The following is a 23,046-nucleotide window of genomic DNA, read 5'->3' as shown; positions in this document are numbered from 1 at the left end:
GTTGATAGAGAAATTGACAAAAAATAGTAATACTGACTTGTTGAATGAGGGCTTCAGACACATAGTATTTACCCTTATTGTTTTTAATGGAGTACTTGAAATATAGTATTAAATGTTGCTGGATGAGTGATTAACATAAAGTATTAACACTAATTGTTCTGGATGAAGTGCTTGTTCTATAGTATTCACACGGAAAGCTTGGCCTATAGTATTAACATTAACTGCTGTTAATGAAGAATGTGACACAAAGTATTAACACTAATTGTACATGTTGGCAATCGAGAGCTTAACATTAGTATGAATACTAGTTAAAATTTGACACCATGTGTTGACCTTGTGTGTTTTATGAGTTTATAATATCTGTTGTCTCATTTTCATATACCTTACACCATGATTCATTTAAAGTCAAGATTTTATAATTAAAGGTAAAATCAACTGCAGATTTTTACAGCTGGCTGAGTGATACACTGGTCCCCTTTGTGTTTCCTAAACAATCTTACTACGCACACAACCTGACAGCCTACTACAGACAATACCTACAGGACCAGGTCAACTTCAGATTAGGACCAATCAGATTACGGCAAGTTAGAGCTGTAGAAAGTAAGTTGTTCAAAATAGAACCAATTATTTAGTGAAGATTATGTACAAAGCTCTGGTTAGGATGAAAAAAATCCTTGTTACAGAAGATGACAATTGACACTCCCCTCTTGACAAATATAGTGAAAACTTTTGACTATGAATAACACACATCTGGAGCAGCTTGGTCAATCAAATTATTATTTATTAGTTATCATGCATCTGCTGCAGTAGAATTGGTGCAATACAAGTTATTTATGTGTTTGCTGCATTAGAATTGGTACAGATGATGTTAATCACCATATCCTGCAATAGAATGGGTACAGTTAATGTTATTTATGCATTTGCTAAAGTAGGATTGGTACAGTTAATGTTATTTATGCATTTGCTAAAGTAGGATTGGTACAGATAATGCTATTGATGTATCTGGTTTTTGTTAATAGTCATGTAAAGATTAGGAAATCGATATAACTTGCTATACTAAATGTCACAACACTCCCCCTCGTTAATTGATTTTGTGTCTATTTTCAGTCAACTGTCCTGTACAGTTTTGAGACAATGATATAACTTGCTATACTAAATGTCACAACACTCCCCCTCGTTAATTGATTTTGTGTCTATTTTCAGTCAACTGTCCTGTACAGTTTTGGGACAATGATATAACTTGCTATGATAAATATTCACTGGTGAAAGAAGATGACAGAAGTTATTGTGTTGGTTGGGAGAGTGGACCATGTGTCAGAGATGAGGCTGTCTATAATATAACATCAGCAGCATGGAAGTTTTCCTCGGCAGTAGATATCTGGGGACTACCCACTACAGGACAACATTCCACATATAGTGGTGGTGGATACTTAGCTGACTTTGGAGTTAACTTTGAAATATCGCAACAGATGTTGACTGACTTATACAAATATGTTTGGATTGATAGAAAAACTCGAGCTGTGTTTACAGAATTCACATTGTATAATGTTAATGAGAATTTATTTGTATATTTATCCTTTTTATGTGAGTTTCCCGAGGTTGGTGGAGTTTTACTCACTCCATCCATTCAATTTTTTAGACCCTACCAACATGTTGGTAGTTATGGCCTCCTCGTGTTTATGTGTGAGATTTTTATACTTTTGTCCTTCATTCTTTTTATGGTGAGAATGATTATAACCATTTGTAAAGAGCGTGTCAAATTCTTGAAAGAGATGTGGAATGTTTTTGATTTATTCATAGTTATATTATTTTTCATTGGTTTTATTATGTACGTGGGTAGATGTGTGATGATTAACAAAAGCATGGATGCTTTCCACAAAAATATATACAAATTTGTTAATTTTGGTCACCTAGCAACATGGGATGAAATGTTAAATGTTGTGATAGCAATGTTGATTTTTTTAACAACAATTCGTTTAATGAGAGTTTTAAATTATAGTACACGAGTTACACAATTGGCTACAGTTTTGTCACATGTCGCTAAAGATTTATTTGGTTGTTTAATATTGTTTTTTATTGTTTACATGGCATTTGTAGGTTTCGGACATCTTATTTTTGGAAGACATTTAGTGACTTACAAAACACTGTTAGTATCTGTGACAACCATTACTAATGCTATCATTGGTAAAAACAGTATTGACGATTTATTTATAACTGCTCCCGTTCTTGGACATATTTACTACTTCCTGTTCGTGTTGTTTGTTATATGGATATTGATGACCATGTTGTGTGCCACACTTAACATGGGTATAAGGGAAGTAAGAAGAAAATCTGTAGCTCTGCCTACACCATACGGTATCCTTGATTTGACCTCTAACCTTTGTAACCAGGTCATAGCCTCGGTTTTAATGTTAAATCCTAAACACCATTCGGATTTTAAAGAGAACCAGCCAGTAGGGAAGTTATCTGGAGTAATTAATCACCAGACAAAAGACTTAGACTTAAAGGATCTTTTTATTGATGAGTTCATTCCGTCACATAACTTCCTTTATGACAAACCTAAAAAGACAAAAAATATTCTTAATGCACCCCAATGTCATTACATTCAGAAAAAACAAACTTGAATTAAAGATTTTAGATAACAAATTTTTGTTACAATCAGTACTTGACAGAAGAAAGCCTGTGAAGGTGAATTTTAAATTCCAGTTTTTTTGAAACAATATTATGTGTATGTATTGCTCAATGTATTTATTATAAATGTATTAGACTGAAATAGGAAAGACCTCATTTCATTTTTAGCTTGCTTCAGCCATCACTTAGCATTCGTCGTCGTCCATCGTCGTCATTGTCCGTCTGGTGTAAACTATTTCAAACATCTTCTCCTCTGAAACTACTGAACCAATACCAACCAAACTTAAACTGAATGATCCTTAGGGTATCTAGAATAAAGTTTGTGTTTCATTTTCTGTTTCATAAAGAAACATGGCTACCATGGCTAAAAATAGAACATAGGGGTAAAATGCAGTTTTTGGCTTATATATATCTCAAAAACCAAAGCAGTTCGAGCAAATCTGACATGGGGTTAAAGTGGTCATAAGGTAATGTTCTATCAGCCCTGAAATTTTCAGATGAATCTAATAACCAATTGTTGGGTTACTGCCACTAAATTGGTAATTTTAAGGAAATTTAAAAAGTTTTTGCCCTTGAGGACAATTTTACATAATTTGCTTATCATGTTTTCTAACTTTAAAAATTTTTTCCTCTAAAACTACTGAACCAATTCCAAAAACTGCACTTTCAAACACTTATTAATAAACATAAAATAAAAAAAAAAAACTACAATGAAATGGACACTTAAACTCTTAAAAGAAAGATAAATGCCATAAAATCAAGGTGAGCGATTCAGGCTCTTCAGAGCCTCTCGTCTAAAACATTGTCACTTTTATTGTTAAATAAACTCATCATAGATACCAGGATTAGAATTTTATATTTACACCAAACGCGCGTTTCGTCTACAAAAGACTCGTCAGTGAAAGTATAGAACATAATTATAAAGAACATTTCATCAATATTATTTGTGGGCATGGAGTGGCACAACTGTCAATTTTGCAAAAAAATAATAAATTTTGGCAAATAAAGGCAACAGTAGTATACTGCTGTTAAAACCAGGTTTTAATGAAGTCATTAACATAAGGGAGGGACCCCATAAAATCACTACTGACACATTTGACAAGAAACTTCTTTTACTGAAACAAGAGTTTAATATAAATTTTTGTCTAATTTTCACAATATTATTGCAATTTAAATTGTTTTGAATTTTAACATCAACAATTATGAGTTAATTGAGTCACATTTTTCTCAGAAACTACAGAGAATACAAGGATTTCTGAAATTTGGTTTCAGTGTTTATATAAGTCATCTATGACGTCTGATTCGTTTACAGATTCATCACTCAACAACTTCCTGTTCACCGAACACTTGCATATTTTTACACTATTTAATATTATCCACTTGCGTGTGGGGTATCATCAGTGAGCAGTAGCTGGCAGTTTCACTTGGTTTTTTTCTTTTTATCAAACTTCATGTTACTCAGAAAATAATAGTTACAATGTATCATAACTAGTTCAGGTCACTTTCTGTGTATTCTTAATACCTAATACTACTTAATGACCAAACTCATCAATATTACTCAAAACAAATACAAACTCACATTGAATACACTTCATACTTGGTTCTCAAAAATAATAAAGAACACAAGTATTACATTTATGCATTCAATATGGATTAAAAAGTATTCCTATTATGTTATAAATATTATTACTATTAATAAAGCATCATTGATAAATAAGTTTTCATTGTATAATTCCACTATTTGTTCTTCTGGTGAATAGAAGGACTATTTTTATGTGCAGCTGGCCACAAAGCCATGTGAGATTTTGCCATCACTTGGGGTTTGTCGTTATAACCGTTTATTGTCTTGAACTTTTTAAGATATCTTCTCTGAAACTACTGGGCCAAATGTTACAAAACTTAACCTGTGACTGTTGATTATGACAAGCTAGTTGTATCAGGGACTTAATTTATCAATGAGCATGGCTGGTGCTCTCGAAAAAAAAGAACATACATATAAAATGCAGTGTCTTGCTTATATCTTACAAACCGGTAATAGCAAAACTGTAACAGTTGTGGATAAAAATGATCAATGTGTATTTTTATCCGAAACTATCAGTAAATTCTCATAAACATTTAAAAGTTATGCTCAAGAAGAACACACATCACATTCATAGCACTTCTAAGATGGCCTGCCTCACTAGAGCTCAGGGCCATTAAGGTTAAGCTTTTCATAATGAGGCGGTACATCTCTCAATAGCCCATCCTCAAACTGATAGAGCAAAAACAGCAGAAATAAGCTAGTCTATGATTGCCTTACCTTCTCTCAGTCATTGAGGAAACTCATTCAATAGCCTGTGGTATTCAGGTTAACAACATTTTTTTTTATTTGTGGTGATTAACAACATTGTTTATTGAGGAATGTCAGGTATTTGTGATGATTAACAACATTGGTTATGGAGAAATGTCAGGTATTTGTGGTGATTCACAACATTTTGTTAATGGAGGAATGTTAGGTATTTGTGGTGATTAACCACATTGTTTATGGAAGAATGTCAGGTATTTGTGGTGATTAACAACATTGTTGATAGAGGAATGTTAGGTATTTGTGGTGATTAACAACATTGTTTATGGAAGAATGTCAGGTGTTTGTGGTGATTAACAACATTGTTGATAGAGGAATGATAGGTATTTGTGATGATTAACCACATTGTTTATGGAAGAATGTCAGTGTTTGTGGTGATTAACAACATTGTTGATAGAGGAATGTCAGTGTTTGTGGTGATTAAAAACATTGTTGATAGAGAAATGTTAGGTATTTGTGGTAATTAACAACATTGTTTATGGAAGAATGTCAGGGTTTGTGGTGATTAACAACATTGTTTATGGAAGAATGTCAGTGTTTGTGGTGATTAACAACATTGTTTACAGACACTACAAACCATTAAGTCTGAAATGGCCTATATCTGTACTCGACTGTACTGATTTTTACTCGACCAGTCTGAATTCGTCTGAGATTTACTTGATAATACTCGACTGTAGTCTGAACCATACTTAACAGTCTGAATGTATACTTGACCAGTACTTAACCATTTTATACGAGTCTGAACCGTACTCGACCTAGTCTGAACCGTACTCGACCTAGTCTGAACCGTACTCGACCTAGTCTGAACCATACTCGACCTAGTCTGAACCATACTCGACCAAGTCTTAACCAACCTAGACCTATTCTCTATATTCTCTATCTATCAACTGAATTTTATCAATTTAGGAATTTTTTTAATAAAAAAGAAATTTGAACAACAACTTGAAATTAAAAATGTATTCAATACAGTATTGAAGTTAAAATTTCACAATAATCAATCATAAAATAACTTCAACTCAATATTAATCAACACTTACATAATAATATATATCAACTTTTAAAATATAAATAAAACAAGCTGATCAAATAATCTAAAAAAATGAATTGTGATTAATATTTTCAATATTATTCAAAATTTTATGAATATTTCGGAAGTATTTTATGGCAACTGGACTATTTTCACATTATAAGTAATACACGAATCTAAGAAAGTAAGGCTTTCGTTTTACCTGTAAAACACACCTGTACTGAGGTAATTAGAACATATTAAAGTGCTTTATGTATGCCATGTTAATTTGACAAAAAAATACTTAAATTAATTGAAAATATTTTTTACTGTTACTTTGGAATACATTTCCTTTTTTAAAAAAGGTTATCAAGGATTGCTATGGAAATTCTATTATCATGATTATATTAAATTCTTGGTTTAATAAAACAAAACAATTAAGCTCTCATCTTTTTATAATTTATTAAGTTGTTTTATATACTATTTTATAATAATTATCTTAATAAAAAAAAACATTCACTGCATTATTACCTGAACTCAACTGACACCATAAATCTATAGTACATACATGTATATTCGAAAGGCCTTGTTATTTAATTTAAACAGGATGTTGCAATTTTTAATCAATGTTATTTAGAATTTAATACCTCTGACCAGGTGTGATCTTATTTATGAGTTTGCCCCCAAGCAGAGGTTATACTTTATATTTCACCACTAATTAGAAAAACAATTTTATTTATTTATTTAATTTTATCCCTTTTTGATATAAGTTATATATAATATATTTTTTTCTATCCTAAATATAATCAGAGATATATTTCTTTTATAAGGTTAACGTTCTTTATAAATTTTGTTGGCTGTTGTTATATATGTCAGTTAAAAAGAAATTTATTTTAACAGTTAAAAAAGTAGAGGTTTTTTGGTCTAGTATGGTTCAGACTGGTCGAGTATTGTTCAGACCTTTGGTAAAGTATGGTTTAGACTGGAAAAATAGGTCGAGTACATGTCGAGAATGGGTTAAGACTGTTTCAGACTGGTCGAGTAATAGTTCAGACTATTTTCAACGGCAAAGATAAGGGTCAAGTACGATTCAGTACAGTCAAGTATGGTTCAGACTGGGGTCGAGTAATGTCAAGTAAAAGTCAGATCAATTCAGACTGGTCGAGTAAAAATCAGTACAGTCGAGTACAGATATAGGCCATTTCAGACTTTAATGGTTTGTAGTGGGAAGAATGTCAGGTGTTTGTGGTGATTAACAACATTGGTTATGCAGGAATGTCAGGTATTTGTGATGATTAACAACATTGTTTATGGAGGAATGTTAGGTATTTGTGGTGATTAACTATATTGTTTATGCAGGAATGTCAGGTATTTAGGGTGATTAACATCATTGTTGATATAGGAATGTTAGGTATTTGTGGTGATCAACAACATTGTTAATGGAGGAATGTCAGGTATTTGTGGTGATTATCAACATTGTTGAAAGAGGAATGTTAGGTATTTGTGGTGATTAACAACATTGTTGATAGAGAAATGTTAGGTATTTGTGGTGATTAACAACATTGTTTATGGAAGAATGTCAGTGTTTGTGGTGATTAACAAAATTGTTGATAGATGAATGTTAGGTATTTGTGGTGATTAACAACATTGGTTATGCAGGAATGTCAGGTATTTGTGGTGATTAACATCATTGTTTATAGAGGAATGTCAGTTGTTTGTGGTGATTCACAACATTGTTTATAGAGAAATGTCAGTTGTTTGTGGTGATTAACATTGTTGATAGAGGAATGTCAGGTATTTGTGGTGATTAACAACATTGGTTATGGAGGAATGTCAGGTATTTGTGGTGATTAACAACATTGTTTATGGAAGAATGTCAGGTATTTGTGGCAATGAAAATCATTGTTTATAGAGGAATGTCAGGTATTTGTGGCAATTAACATCATTGTTGATAGAGGAATGTTAGGTGTTTGTGGTGATTAACAACATTGGTTATGGAGGAATGTCAGGTATTTGTGGTGATTAACAACATTGTTTATGAAAGAATGTCAGGTATTTGTGGTGATTAACAACATTGTTTATGGAAGAATGTCAGGTATTTGTGGCAATTAAAATCATTGTTTATAGAGGAATGTCAGTTGTTTGTGGTGATTAACAACATTGTTGATAGAGGAATGTTAGGTATTTGTGGTGATTAACATTGTTGATAAAGGAATGTCAGGTATTTGTGGCAATTAACATCATTGTTTATAGAGGAATGTCAGTTGTTTGTGGTGATTAACAACATTGTTTATAGAGGAATATCATGTATTTGTCGTTATTATCATCAATAATCTAAATTATTGTTTGAACCAATAGTATATCACTTTTCTTTTATCTGCAGAACAAGATCGTGATTTACTGGACTGTTTACTCCATCGGTGTCATAAATCTGCTCTGTGGTTCAGTTATTTTGGTGGTTAAGCTTCTATTTAAGAAGATGTAAAGTACACTTATAACAGTCAATGTTCGAAATCGTAAACAAAATCAGTAAAAAAGACACATTTCATAAGAAGTGAAGAAAAAAAAAATCCAAATTTCAGACATCACAAATACTAACATTCAATAATAAATGTTTTAAATTTGTACCATAAATACATAAAAATATGCAAGACAACAAGGCTGCAATAACAAATCAACAAGACAACAAAGACTTATCAACAAGACAACAATGCAACAATGACATATCAACAAATCAACAAGACAGCAATGAAATATGCACAAAGCTGCAACGACATTACAAGACACCATGACATATCAAAATGTCAATACGGCAACAATGACATTAATTAAATATAAGTAAGACAACAATGACATATCAGTAGGACAACAATGATTATCAACAAGACAACAGGGCAACACTTGCATACCATAAAAGACAACAATGACTTATCAAAAAGACACCAATTATATATCAACAAGACAACAATGACATGTTAAAAATATTACAATGACATACAACAATGAAATATCAACAAGGCAACAATAACACAGCAGTGACATATCAAATGATTTATCAACAAGGACAACATTGACTTATCAAAAAGTCAACAATGACATATCTACAAAACAACATAGATTAAAAACAAGACAACAAGTCAACAAGACAACAATAACATATCAACAAAACAACAGTGACAAATCGACAAAGACAACAATAACAAATCAACAGAGGCAACAATATTAATGACAATCCAACAATGCAACAATGACAATCAAACAGTGACTTATCATCAAGACAAAAAATACTTTTTAACAACAATGACACATCAACAAGACAACAATGACACATCAACAGAACAGCAATGACTTATCAACAAGACAACAATGACTTATCAACAAGACAACAATGACATATCAGAAAGACTTATCAACAAGGACAACAATGGCATATCAACAAGACATCAATCATCAAGAACAACAGTTGCATATCAACAAGACATCAATAACATATCAGAAAGACTTACCAACAAGGACAACAATGGCATATCAACAAAACATCAATTACATATCAGAAAACTTATCAACAAGGACAAAATGGCATATCAACAAGACATCAATGACATATCAGAAAGACTTATCAACAAGGACAACAATGGCATATCAACAAAACATCAATTACATATCAGAAAACTTATCAACAAGGACAAAAATGGCATATCATCAAAACATCAATTACATATCAGAAAACTTATCAACAAGGACAAAATGGCATATCAACAAGACATCAATCACATATTAGAAAGACTTATCAACAAGGACAACAATGGCTAATGAACAAGGCAGCAATGACATATCAGAAAGACAACAATGACATTTCAACAAGACAACAATAACTTATCATCAAGACAACTAGCAATAATGACATTTCAACAGAGGGTCCGGTGAGATATGTGTTTCCAATGACATACATTCGATCCTTACGTTGGATGGTAGTTCGTGGAGCTCTAAACCTCGTCGTTTGTTATCTCAAATTCATACAAAATACAGAAATGACACACAGTATTCGTCAACAAACATCTAGAACTACAGAAAAGTATTGTTGTATCTACACGAAAAGGAAGCAGTCAAACTTCTAACCGATCAAAAATATATTCTTAACCAACCTTCATTGTTAATACAAATGTGGGCCAATATATTAAGCAGACTTTATTGTATATGTAGTATTCTTTTGTTTAAAGATTGACGGGATAGTGTCGTTCACCCAGAGGCTTTAATTTTTAATACTATCGAGTTAGAAAAGTGCAGAGTGGCATCCCGTTTCGTACACTACTTCAGTACTTGGTGTGGAAATACAAATAAGTACAAATACGAATAATTGTATTTTGCAATGAGCAATAAGAAGAGAGTTTATTCAGGGTTGTGAAATAGGTACCTCTGATGCCTTAACCCAAGATGACCCATAAAAGTAAACAAGATTAACAAGTGCCGGTGCACATTGATAGACACAAAGAAAATAACAAAATTTATTTTGGGTGTAAATAGAAAGAGCAGCAATTTTGCTGTACTATCTGAACTGGGTAGATTTCCTATTTATATTAGTATTGTGAAAAACCTACTGAATTATTATTTTAGAATTGAAAATATGCCTGAGGGCTCTTAATTATATAAAGCCTCACAGACCTCTAAAGATTTAGATGATAAAAATCACAATAGTTGGTATAGCAGTGTCAGACAACTATGTAAAATTATTGATCTGCCTAGTAACTTTATTAATTTTAGTAAATAAAAATTCAGAAAATGTTTACTTAATTGTTTAAAAGTATCCTATGTTAAATCTTGAGAGAATGATTATAGCCAAAATAGCCAAGGAAAACTAAGAACATCTTTTTGTAAAGAAAATTATTTAGATATCTTGAATAATTTTGATCTGAGAAAAGCTATCACAAAATTCATGATTTCATCACATAGACTCAAAATTGAAACTGGGAGATATTCCAAATTAGAGGTTCATCAAAGAATTTGTGTTAAATGCAATTTAAATAAAGTGGAAGATGAACTTCATTTTCTTATAGAATGTCCTGTATACTCTGAGGATAGAGACCTGTTATTTGATCTGATATTTAAAAAATGTAAAAAAATTTTACTCCTTAGATTTGGTCATTAAAAACTGTGAGTATTAATATTTTGAAACAACTTGGCTATTTCTTATCAAAACACCTGCCTTGAGTGAACATTTATTATATAACACTGGGATACTGTTAGCAATATTTATAATGTCTAACTATAGCATACTGTTTTGTTGTTCTGCTTTATTGTATTTGTAAATTGTATTATCCACTGTCACTCCTTCATTGTATATATGTTATTGTAGTTTGTCTTTCATTTGTTGCCATAACCATTTATTGTCAATGTGTTAGTGCTAATAAAGTTATCTTATCTTATCTTATCTTAATATTGTTTTATATCATGTTTTTACATTTGGCCAAAAGATCTCTCAAATTTGTTTTATATCAGAGACCCATTTTATAATGCCGAACCAAATATATATTTGTCTAGTCTTACAGTAACTCTGTTAAAATACGGAACGCCGAGGGAGCGTCTTTTTACCACAGAACACCACAGAATACCACAGAATACCACAGAACACTAAAAATATACCACAGAACACATACAATATGCCACAGAACTCCTAAATAGTAACAATTCAGACATTGCAGTTGTTGTTATTGCTAATTATGTCTATAATATGACTTTTATTAGTCAAACAAATTAAAAATTTCAATCTAGTGTCGACTCATTGTCCTTACGACCCCAATCGACTTGGCCTTTAATTGGGACCAGACTAAAAATTAATGTAAGACCAATTATCGAGAAAACCACATAGAATTGTACCAATATAATTTTTTCTTGTTGGAAATTGAAGGTCGAAGACTGATTTACGTTTGTTTGTGTGTGTGTGTGTGTGTGTGTGTGTGTGTGTGTGTCTTCCTCAAATTTCAAGTGAAAAAATTCTAGTTTAGATAAGTCTTGTCTGTGGTCAAATTTCAATAATAATAAAGAGATATAAAATTAAGTTGAAAATTTTAATTTGATAACATCAATAACAAAACAATTCAATAAATACATTAATGTCTTTTTTCGGCTCTTTCTGTTCTTGGTCTCTTTCTCTGCATAGGTTTCTTGGCTATTGTTCTTAGCCTTGTTCACAACAGAGTATAGTCCATCGGATGAAGTTATGATATTTTCGTGTTTTCTTTTTTTACTGTCCTGCAGGAAATTATTAAAGAGCTTTCGTTTTTCCTCGTCTGATTTTGTTTTCCAGATGGCATCTGCTATAGTGTACTGTTTGTATGAGTTGACCAGCATGTAGTCCCCAGAATGATGAAGGGCTGACCGTAGATTAATGAACTGGAAGTCCACCATGTCAAATAGTTTATCAACCAAATCTGGTGCATGTTGGGGCTTCCAGTTGACTGCCACTTTCATCACCCGGTTCATGGATTCTGCATTGTTGTTCGTCCACATTTGCTTAGTGCCTAAACGTCTATTGGGTGCATTAACGAATTCTTCAACTCGTGGCTTAAAACTTTGTTCGTAATAATATTTCAGGAACTGAGGATGATTTGCACACAAGTCCTTGAGCTCCGAATCTGCCCTTGCAAATTGCAATGTGTCGTCTGCGCTTGCAATTCCTTGATCTCCAAAAATTGTGTTGATGATGGTTTTTCTTTCTTGGGTGCTAACACCAACACGATTTTGAAGGTAATGTTGTACATTGTTGTTCACTTAATTACCCTAATTTCATCCCCCATCCATTAATATTAAGTTCCAAAAGGTTTTGCCAATTAGAAAACCAATTCGATGTCAAAATTTAAAATATAAAATATAGTGGTATCATGAATTGCAAGAGTCACACTGTACTGAGTTCTTGGAGCAGTTCTGTCTGCAGTCACCACAGGGCCAAAAAATCGACCTTTTTAGGTACGAAACTTTGCGTTTTGGCATTTTGACTTTACTGATTAACTTTGAAACTTTATAATAGATTTAGAAAGATTTTTGAATTTTTTTTCTTGTTCTATCAATATATACCCTTTGGTCAATATCTTTAAATTTTGGAGCCAATCGTAAATTTGACCAATAATATTAACAGGAAATAAAATATTGTCCACTTATTTTCGTCGGAAGTAAAAGATGATCCAATAACATTTACAGGAAGAAATTGTGATTCCAGTACTTTATGGTTTCACGTTTCCATTGTCTAACACAAGATTTGAGACGTCGCTAACAGAACAAAAATGTGAAATGACTTCTCTTGACACATCGTTAAAAAAACAAAAAGTTATGTAGGACTTCTTTTAAATTTCCATTTCTTTTGACAGCGTGGTTGAATTATAGAAGCCATCCGTTCTTTTTAAATTTTGACATAGACCTCATTATAAAGTGGGTTGTGTTTGTTTAATTACTCTTAATAATGACCATAACATAGGCTTCTGTTTTACAAGCATTATTAAAAAAAAAATTATAAAATTATATAAGTATGTCAAAAGGAAACCCATTCAAAGATATTGCATGATAATTGATTAAAATCGTGCTAAAGGAACTTTATGCATTTCAAATAGAATTTATATATATTCATAATATTAAAGTAATCAGTCGAAGTCCTCGATCTCTTTCCGTCGGTTAGATTTTGATATTTGTCTCTTGTCTTATTTTTAGTAAAACTATTTTATATAAGAAGAAGAAAGAAATGAATAAAATATATAATATATATATTTGGTGGTTTGCGGAGTTGTCATGTTATAGACTTTCCTTTCCGGTTTGGTGTGTTCAATGTAGATATATTTGATATTTAAACTTTAATTCAATATGATTTGTTGCATTAATAACTGACATAATATATTAAGGTCACAATTAATACAATAAAACAAAAAACAAAATTAAAAAAAATGCGCTGTTTAGCGATATGCGGTTTGCGATCGGTGATGAAGTTTAGATTTCCCGTCTAATTAACATTAGTTCATGGATTTTTTAAGTTATTTTAATGGTATGTTGCATATTTTAGTTGGTTTTTTGTTTGTTTTTATGTTCTGTGGTATATTTTGAGTGTTCTGTGGTATATTATATGTGTTCTGTGGTATATTATATGTGTTCTGTGGTATATTTTTAGTGTTCTGTGGTATTCTGTGGTATTCTGTGGTGTTCTGTGGTAAAAAGACGCTCCGGAACGCCGACACAAGTTTTCCAATATCCTTTTATTGGTTACAATATTTGTTCTAGATATTAACCCTTATGTAAAAATAATACCCTTGGTTTTTTCTACTGTGTAAGTATAAAACGTCTCTGATATAACCTTAAACTAGTTATCATGTATCAATTTAATAATTATTTTTTAGCTCACCAGGCCCAAAAGTCCAAGTGAGCTTTTGTTATCACTTGGTGTCCGTCGTCCGTTAACTTTTATGAAAATCTTCTCACCTAAAATTACCGGGCCTACCAAACTTGGCCACAATCATCATTGATGTGTCTAGTTTAAAAGAAACGTAATATAATGTCCATCTACGTCAAAACTATCAGATGACTTCTAGGAGTTATTGGCCTTAAATGCCTTAAGTTTACCAGTCAGGGGACTTACTGAAATACGTGATTTTTAAATCACTTATTTGAGTAGCAAATTCGAGGTTTTGTCACAAATTGGGATTATGTAGTTTTTTCAAAATTTTAAACACATAGGTTTAAATAATATCTTTTAATTAGTAAAATTAAAAAAAATGAACTTTTTGCTTCTTTTAAGTAGCAAGGTTTATGCCTTTGATGCTATTATTTAGCTGAAAAAGCTATTTTAATTGAAAAAATGCTATAATAATGGCTTTACATAATGAATTGATACTTTTTTAAAAGATTTTTCCCAGCAGTGGGAGTATTTTTCCTGTGAAGTTCAAGGTTTCATCTTGCAGATTATGTAATAAAATTCTACTGTTCGCGATAAAAATTTCACTGTTCGCGGGTGTTGAAATTAGTGGGGGTTATTAAAATGATACTTAAAGAAGTGATTTTTGGGAAGGAAATTGAGGTCTGATACTTAAACAAGTGATTTTTATGTCATTATCCTAGATTCAGTACAAGGTCATCACCTGAAATGACCTGGTCATCCTAGACAACACAGATGTTGGTTCTGATAAGTTTAGAAACATAATTAGTCCCTGGATCATTAGTATTCTATATTTAAAGCTACAATAAAACTTAATCACTTCTTCTAGTGATTAATTTGTACTACTTAAATAGGTGATTATTAAAGAAAGACAACTCTAACTTCCAACCTTTATGGAAATAATGTTACTTGAATCAGTGATTTAGAAAATCATTTAATATTTAAGTAAGTCCTCTGACTGTTTACCCTTTTCCTCGGTATGCTTATTATCTTGAAATCTATAATAGATTGAGAGAAGCTATAAAAAGTAAAACTGACCAGCAAGACATGATCTACTAATCATTCCACTTGGCCAAAATCTTAAGATGAACCCTTATGATCCTGATCCTAAGGTCAATATTTAGTTTGACACAACTGATCTGTATATGTGCTTTCTTGTTTCTACTTTGTACTGTTTATTAAGATTATTGACTTTCAATGAAGATATGTGTAACAATTTTTTATCTAATATCCCACAAAAATGTTTTTCTCTAAAATTACAGGATCAAATAGAACTAAAGTTGGTCATAATCATCATAGGGGTATTTAGTTTTATGAAAATTGACTAAGCCTGCAAACCAAAATAGCAGAGACGGCCAAAAAGAGTACATATGGGTTAAATGCTAGTCTATTATGGAAACTGCTATGAATAGAGAAATTCTGACTGGTTGTAGAAATGTTTAGGGTTAAAATCTAACTGAAAATCATTTAATGATGTACAAAAACGCTCTTTACTTTGATAAGGTTTTAATCAAGGCATTGATCAGAGAATGTGTTGCTGTTTTAACATGTCATTACAATCTGATAACTTGGGAATATTTGCCATGATTGTATTGTTGCAGAAAATGCAACAGGATTATTATGACTTTGATTAAACTGGTTTTATAATTCTGATTGCATTTTAATGTATGTAGATTGTTTCCTTAACTTAATGTCACATTTTTTGTCCGTTTTAATTTCACAACAATGAATGAATGAATGCTCTATTTTTAAAGTCAGTATATAGATGTGTACTTTTACATTTTGTATAATACTATTAAACCAATATGAAAAGTTGTTCTTTATCTTCCAGAATCAATGATCATTCAGATTTCTACACGTATTTACTTACAATATGGACATCTCTTTACACCATACTTAAGAATGGTTATTGGATCAAGACAGAAACTATCCCGTAATACAGTAGGCACTTGTTTGTCAAAGTTCTCAACACAAACATTATCACAGAGGTCATGTAGTTGTCATTTTCTGATACATAAACTAGTACAGAAGCAAAAGTTACTTTCAATAAATCTACAAGCAACTGTAAGACAATCTCTAGAATGTTTATCCACAGAACCAAATTTTGAGCAATTTATTATCCAAAGTGAGATTGATTTTGATAAGAAAGTTTTAGAGAGTCCAATACCAGTTGTAGTTTACTTCTACACAAGGTGAGATATTTTGTCAGGGAAAATACAATGAATATAAGATTGAGTTATGAAAAAAGATAATACATGTAAGTCTTGATGAGATAATAACGTTCCAAGAATATATAACTTACAGGAACCTATGCATTTGAATTTGTGAGAAAAATCTGATAAAACTGTTTCAATAGTATTTCAACAAATCAAAATGCAATAAAGAACATTTTAAATTTTGAATTTAAACAGAAGATAGAGAACAGAAGCCAAATATCAATTGATGTAAAACAAAAGTATGTTTACCATCTAATCATTACAAAATCATATACGTAATTTACAAATCTACAATGTAACCAGTTCAATGTCATACAACTACAATGTAATCAGTATAATGTCACACAACTACAATGTAATCAGTATAATGTCACACAACTAGATGTAATCAGTATAATGTCACACAACTATGATGTAATCAGTTAAATGTCACACAACTACAATGTAATCAGTATAATGTACCACAACTATGATGTAATCAGTTAAATGTCACACAACTACAATGTAATCAGTATAATGTCACACAACGACAATGTAATCAGTATAATGTCACACAACTACAATGTAATCAGTATAATGTACCACAACTACAATGTAACCAGTATAGTGTCACACAACTACAATGTAATCAGTATAATGTACCACAACTACAATGTAACCAGTATAATGTCACACAACTACAATGTAACCAGTATAATGTCACACAACTACAATGTAACCAGTATAATGTCACACAACTACGATGTAACCAGTATAATGTCACACAACTACAATGTAACCAGTATAATGTCACACAACTATGATGTAACCAGTATAATGTCACACAACTACGATGTCACCAGTATAATGTCACAGAACTACAATGTTATCAGTATAATGTCACACAACTACAATGTAATCAGTATAATGTCACACAACTACAATGTAATCAGTATAATGTCACACAACTACGAGGTAATCAGTATAATGTCACACAACTACAATGTAATCAGTATAATGTACCACAACTATGATGTAATCAGTTAAATGTCACACAACTACAATGTAATCAGTATAATGTCACACAACTACAATGTAATCAGTATAATGTACCGAAACTACAATGTAACCAGTATAGTGTCACACAACTACAATGTAATCAGTATAATGTACCACAACTACAATGTAACCAGTATAATGTCACACAACTACAATGTAACCAGTATAATGTCACACAACTACAATGTAACCAGTATAATGTCACACAACTACGATGTAACCAGTATAATGTCACACAACTACGATGTAACCATTATAATGTCACACAACTATGATGTAACCAGTATAATGTCACACAACTACGATGTCACCAGTATAATGTCACAGAACTACAATGTTATCAGTATAATGTCACACAACTACAATGTTATCAGTATAATGTCACACAACTACAATGTAATCAGTATAATGTCACACAACTGCGAGGTAATCAGTATAATGTCACACAACTATGATGTAATCAGTTAAATGTCACACAACTACAATGTAATCAGTATAATGTACCACAACTATGATGTAATCAGTTAAATGTCACACAACTACAATGTAATCAGTATAATGTCACACAACTACAATGTAATCAGTATAATGTACCGAAACTACAATGTAACCAGTATAGTGTCACACAACTACAATGTAATCAGTATAATGTACCACAACTACAATGTAACCAGTATAATGTCACACAACTACAATGTAACCAGTATAATGTCACACAACTACAATGTAACCAGTATAATGTCACACAACTACGATGTAACCAGTATAATGTACCACAACTATGATGTAATCAGTTAAATGTCACACAACTACAGTGTAATCAGTATAATGTCACACAACTACGATGTAATCAGTTAAATGTCACACAACGACAATGTAATCAGTATAATGTCACACAACTACAATGTAATCAGTATAATGTACCACAACTACAATGTAACCAGTATAGTGTCACACAACTACAATGTAATCAGTATAATGTACCACAACTACAATGTAACCAGTATAATGTCACACAACTACAATGTAACCAGTATAATGAATGTAACCAGTATAATGTCACACAACTACAATGTAACCAGTATAATGTCACACAACTACGATGTAACCAGTATAATGTCACAGAACTACAATGTAATCAGTATAATGTCACACAACTACAATGTAATCAGTATAATGTCACACAACTACGAGGTAATCAGTATAATGTCACACAACTATGATGCAATCAGTTAAATGTCACACAACTACAATGTAATCAGTATAATGTACCACAACTATGATGTAATCAGTTAAATGTCACACAACTACAATGTAATCAGTATAATGTCACACAACTACGATGTAATCAGTTTAATGTCACACAACGACAATGTAATCAGTATAATGTCACACAACTTCAATGTAATCAGTATAATGTACCACAACTACAATGTAACCAGTATAGTGTCACACAACTACAATGTAATCAGTATAATGTGCCACAACTACAATGTTACCAGTATAATGTCACTAAACTACAATGTAACCAGTATAATGTCACACAACTACAATGTAACCAGTATAATGTCACACAACTACGATGTAACCAGTATAATGTCACACAACTACAATGTAACCAGTATAATGTCACACAACTATGATGGAACCAGTATAATGTCACACAACTACGATGTAACCAGTATAATGTCACACAACTACAATGTAACCAGTATAATGTCACACAACTACGATGTAACCAGTATAATGTCACACAACTACAATGTAACCAGTATAATGTCACACAACTACGATGTAATCAGTTTAATGTCACACAACTACAATGTAACCAGTATAATGTCACACAACTACGATGTAACCAGTATAATGTCACACAACTACAATGTAATCAGTATAATGTCACACAACTACAAGGTAATTATTTTAATTTCACAGTTTAATGTCACACAACTACAAAGTAACCAGTTTAATGTCATATACAGTTAGCTACAATGTAACCAGAACAATTTCATATGCAGGTAGCTACACAGAAAGCAGTATTATTGACAAACAATCACAAACTAACAGTTGATTTACAAGAACAGGGATCTGCTTACTCTTCTGGGACACCAAAGATTACTCCTAGTTTTTGGTGGTGTTTGTGTGGCTCAGTTATTAGTTTTCTATTTAAAAAGCAAAACAAGAAAAAATACTGAACACTAAGGAAAATATTACCAAAAGTAATTGATACAATTGTTATACCTGCATGTCCTTTTTTTTTTTATAAATTTAACATATTTACAATATATTTTTAATTTTTAGAACTTGTGTTCCATGTGCAGTAATGGCACCCATACTTGAAGACATTATAGTTTCCTATGGAACAGTCATAAATTATTTTAAAGTTGATGTAGACAGCCATAGAACTTTGGCTAAGACATATGTACAGGGAAAATCAGGGGTATGTATGACTTCTTTGTCTTTGGCTCCATCCAAGTTTGACTAAGACACATTTACAGGGTAAATCTGGGGTATGTATGACTTCTTTGTCTTTGGCTCTGTCCAAGTTTGACTAAGACACATTTACAGGGTAAATCTGGGGTATGTATGACTTCTTTGTCTTTGGCTCCATACAAGTTTGACTAAGACACATTTACAGGGTAAATCTGGGGTATGTATGACTTCTTTGTCTTTGGCTCCGTTCAAGTTTGACTAAGACACATTTACAGGGTAAATCTGGGGTATGTATGACTTCTTTGTCTTTGGCTCCGTCCAAGTTTGACTAAGACACATTTACAGGGTAAATCTGGGGTATGTATGACTTCTTTGTCTTTGGCTCCATCCAAGTTTGACTAAGACACATTTACAGGGTAAATATGGGGTATGTATGACTTCTTTGTCCCCGGCTCCGTCCAAGTTTGACTCAGACACATGTACAGGGTAAATCTGGGGTATATATGTGATTCCTTTGTTTAGATTTAAACAACAGTCCCAAGTTTGACTAAGACATATGTACACAGTAGATCTGAGGTATATATGACTAATTTGTCTAGGTGTAAACAGCTCTCCAAGTTTGACTAAGACACATGTACAGATTAAATCTGGGATATATATGACTCCTTTGTGAAGGTGTAAACAGTTGTCCAAATTTGACAAAAATATGTACAGTAGATCTGAGTTATATATGACTTATTTGTCTAGATGTAAAAACGTCGTCCAAGTTGATTAAGTCACATGTACAGAGTAAATCTTGGGTATAGATGCCTTATTTGTCTAGATGTTAACAGCCGTCCAAGTTTGACTAAGTCACATGTACAGAGTAAGACTGAGGTATATATGACTTTATTTATACAGGAGTAAACACCCGTCCAAGTTTGACTAAGACACATGTACAGGGTAAATCTGGTGTATATATGACTTCTTTGTCTTTGGCTCTGTCCAAGTTTGACGAAGACATATGTACAGGATAAGTCTGGGGTATATATGATTTTTCTTTATGTCAGGCTCAAAACATTCCCAAATCAGATTTTTGCTTTGAAAATCTTGTTAAAAATCAACAAAGTAAATAAAATAAATTTGTGTGAAATATCCCCCAGATAAATGAGTTGCAGATAAGAGAACTCAATCAGTTGATGTGCAAATTTTACACCAAAACAAAAAGATAAGGCATTAAAATCATATATAAAAATCAGCAAAATTATTAACATTTTGTTATAAATCTTATTTTGTTTTTCAGGTCAAGATTATGCCAACCCTGATTGGAATGAAGAATGGACAAGTTTTTAGTAAGATTCGAGGACTTAAAAGTGAGGAACAAATCAAAAAATTTGTAGACAATTTAGTGATATGAAAAAGCACTTTAAATCTCTATTGCCAATATATATTTATAGTTTTGTGTTAAATAAACTTGTTATTGTTAAAAGTAGACAATTCATGAATGAGTTTATGCCCCATCTATGAGCATTAAATTTTTCAGTCTGTGCATCCGTTCATTGGTCTGTCCCGCTTCAGGTTAAAGTTTTTTTTGGTCAGACAAGGTAGTTTTGGATAAAGTTGAAGTTTTGACCCCAATTTCACGGTCCTCTAAACATAGAAAATGATAGTGTGGGTGGGGCATCCATGTACTGTGGACACATTCTTGTTATCAATTGTGTCAAGTTGACGTCACATTTTAAGTTCACCTTTCAATAATCTAATGCATTTTTTAAATGTTTTTCTTTTATTGCTTTGTTCATAAATCAGGCCCTCAGTTTTCTCGTTTGAATTTTTAAAAAAATTTCATTTTGGGGTCTTTTAAAGTTTTCTGTGCTATATGGGTTTTGCTTATTGTTGAGTCCATACTGTGTCCTGTAGACATTAAATTCATATTGTCTCTTGTGGAGAGTTGTCTCATTGACAATCATGCCACATCTTCTTATTTTATATTGGTATTGTTTTTAAAAGCATATATCGAGATGTTGCAGATGGTTAATAAAATTCAAAACAATACAAATTCAACTGATAATGTAATATTATTTTCACTTGATGTAAAAATAGTGATATAACCCAGAGTTCTTTATATTCTGATATGGTGAATTTTTATAACATCTAAATTAGTATAGACATTGGACTTGTGTTATCATGTATGTCCTCCTCTGTAGACTGATGAACTCTAGATATGTCAAACAGACAGTAACCCAACATAAAAAACAACAAGAAATTTCAATGATTTAAATTTTTGGTGCAGCTAAGTTTTCAAAAATACTGGTCACTATTGTCAGAACAATGTTTTTTGACTTTCTTTTGGGAAAATATCAAAATTCAGACACAATAACTAACAAGAGTATAATGTCAACAGCAAATAAATGATCAAACGAAAAAGATTTTCTCTTTATCTCAAGTAGTTATAAGACCTACATATGCAGAGAATGCAACGACCAAGACACATCAATAAGGACACTTTGTACCCAATTATTGCAAAAGACACAAATCAAATCCTGAATGAATTCTCCATCATGTATTATCCTGCCACATTCTGTACATTTTCTGTAAGTGCCTGTACCAACTCAGTCTCAAAAGTCATGAGCCTGTAGTTTAGTGGTTGTTATTGGTTGCTGTCTATCATATTTGTTTATTGTTTAAACATAAATCAGGCCTTGGAATTTCTCTTTCAAGTGGCTGGTGTTAATTGCTGTCTATCATATTTGTTTATTGTTTGAATGCTAATCAGGCCTTTGAATTTCTCTTTTCCATTGCATAACATTGTCATGCTGGGACTAGCATATAACTTTGTATTTACTCATTGTTGAGGGCCGTGCTGTGACCTCTAGTTGCTTATATCAAGGTCATTTGGTCTTTGTTGGATAGTTGCTGTATTAGTAATCATATCATATCTTCTCTTTTTTATATTAAGTACCTTCTAACAACTCGCTAAATTAAGTCA

General features: G+C 31.9%; 2 protein-coding genes across 3 annotated transcripts in view; both read left to right on the top strand.

Moving 5' to 3' along the window:
* LOC143046885 (uncharacterized) overlaps nucleotides 1-1,163 on the top strand; it is a 132,393-nt gene extending 131,230 nt beyond the window's left edge. The window contains exons 26-27 of the mRNA XM_076219942.1: nucleotides 426-600; nucleotides 1,108-1,163. Of these exons, the coding sequence (XP_076076057.1) occupies nucleotides 426-600; nucleotides 1,108-1,130 (198 nt within the window). The 3' untranslated portion in view covers nucleotides 1,131-1,163. The remainder of the gene's footprint in view (nucleotides 1-425; nucleotides 601-1,107) is intronic.
* A 13,060-nt stretch (nucleotides 1,164-14,223) lies between these two features.
* On the top strand, nucleotides 14,224-21,546 carry LOC143046390 (thioredoxin, mitochondrial-like). Of its 2 annotated transcripts, none has more exons than XM_076219531.1 (4): nucleotides 14,224-14,286; nucleotides 16,223-16,583; nucleotides 19,947-20,085; nucleotides 21,361-21,546. In XM_076219531.1, the coding sequence occupies exons 2-4, from the start codon at nucleotides 16,228-16,230 to the stop codon at nucleotides 21,472-21,474; spliced, it is 609 nt and encodes a 202-aa protein (XP_076075646.1). In that variant the 5' UTR covers nucleotides 14,224-14,286; nucleotides 16,223-16,227; the 3' UTR covers nucleotides 21,475-21,546. The 2 variants fall into 2 exon arrangements, with proteins under 2 accessions (XP_076075646.1, XP_076075647.1); XM_076219532.1 differs by having other exon boundaries at nucleotides 14,226-14,286; nucleotides 16,223-16,332.
* Nucleotides 21,547-23,046: the final 1,500 nt, after the last annotated feature.

Source organism: Mytilus galloprovincialis, chromosome 9 (assembly GCF_965363235.1).
Source record: "Mytilus galloprovincialis chromosome 9, xbMytGall1.hap1.1, whole genome shotgun sequence".
NCBI classification, from domain to species: Eukaryota; Metazoa; Mollusca; class Bivalvia; order Mytilida; family Mytilidae; genus Mytilus; species Mytilus galloprovincialis.
This window is presented reverse-complemented; position numbering and strand designations above follow the sequence as displayed.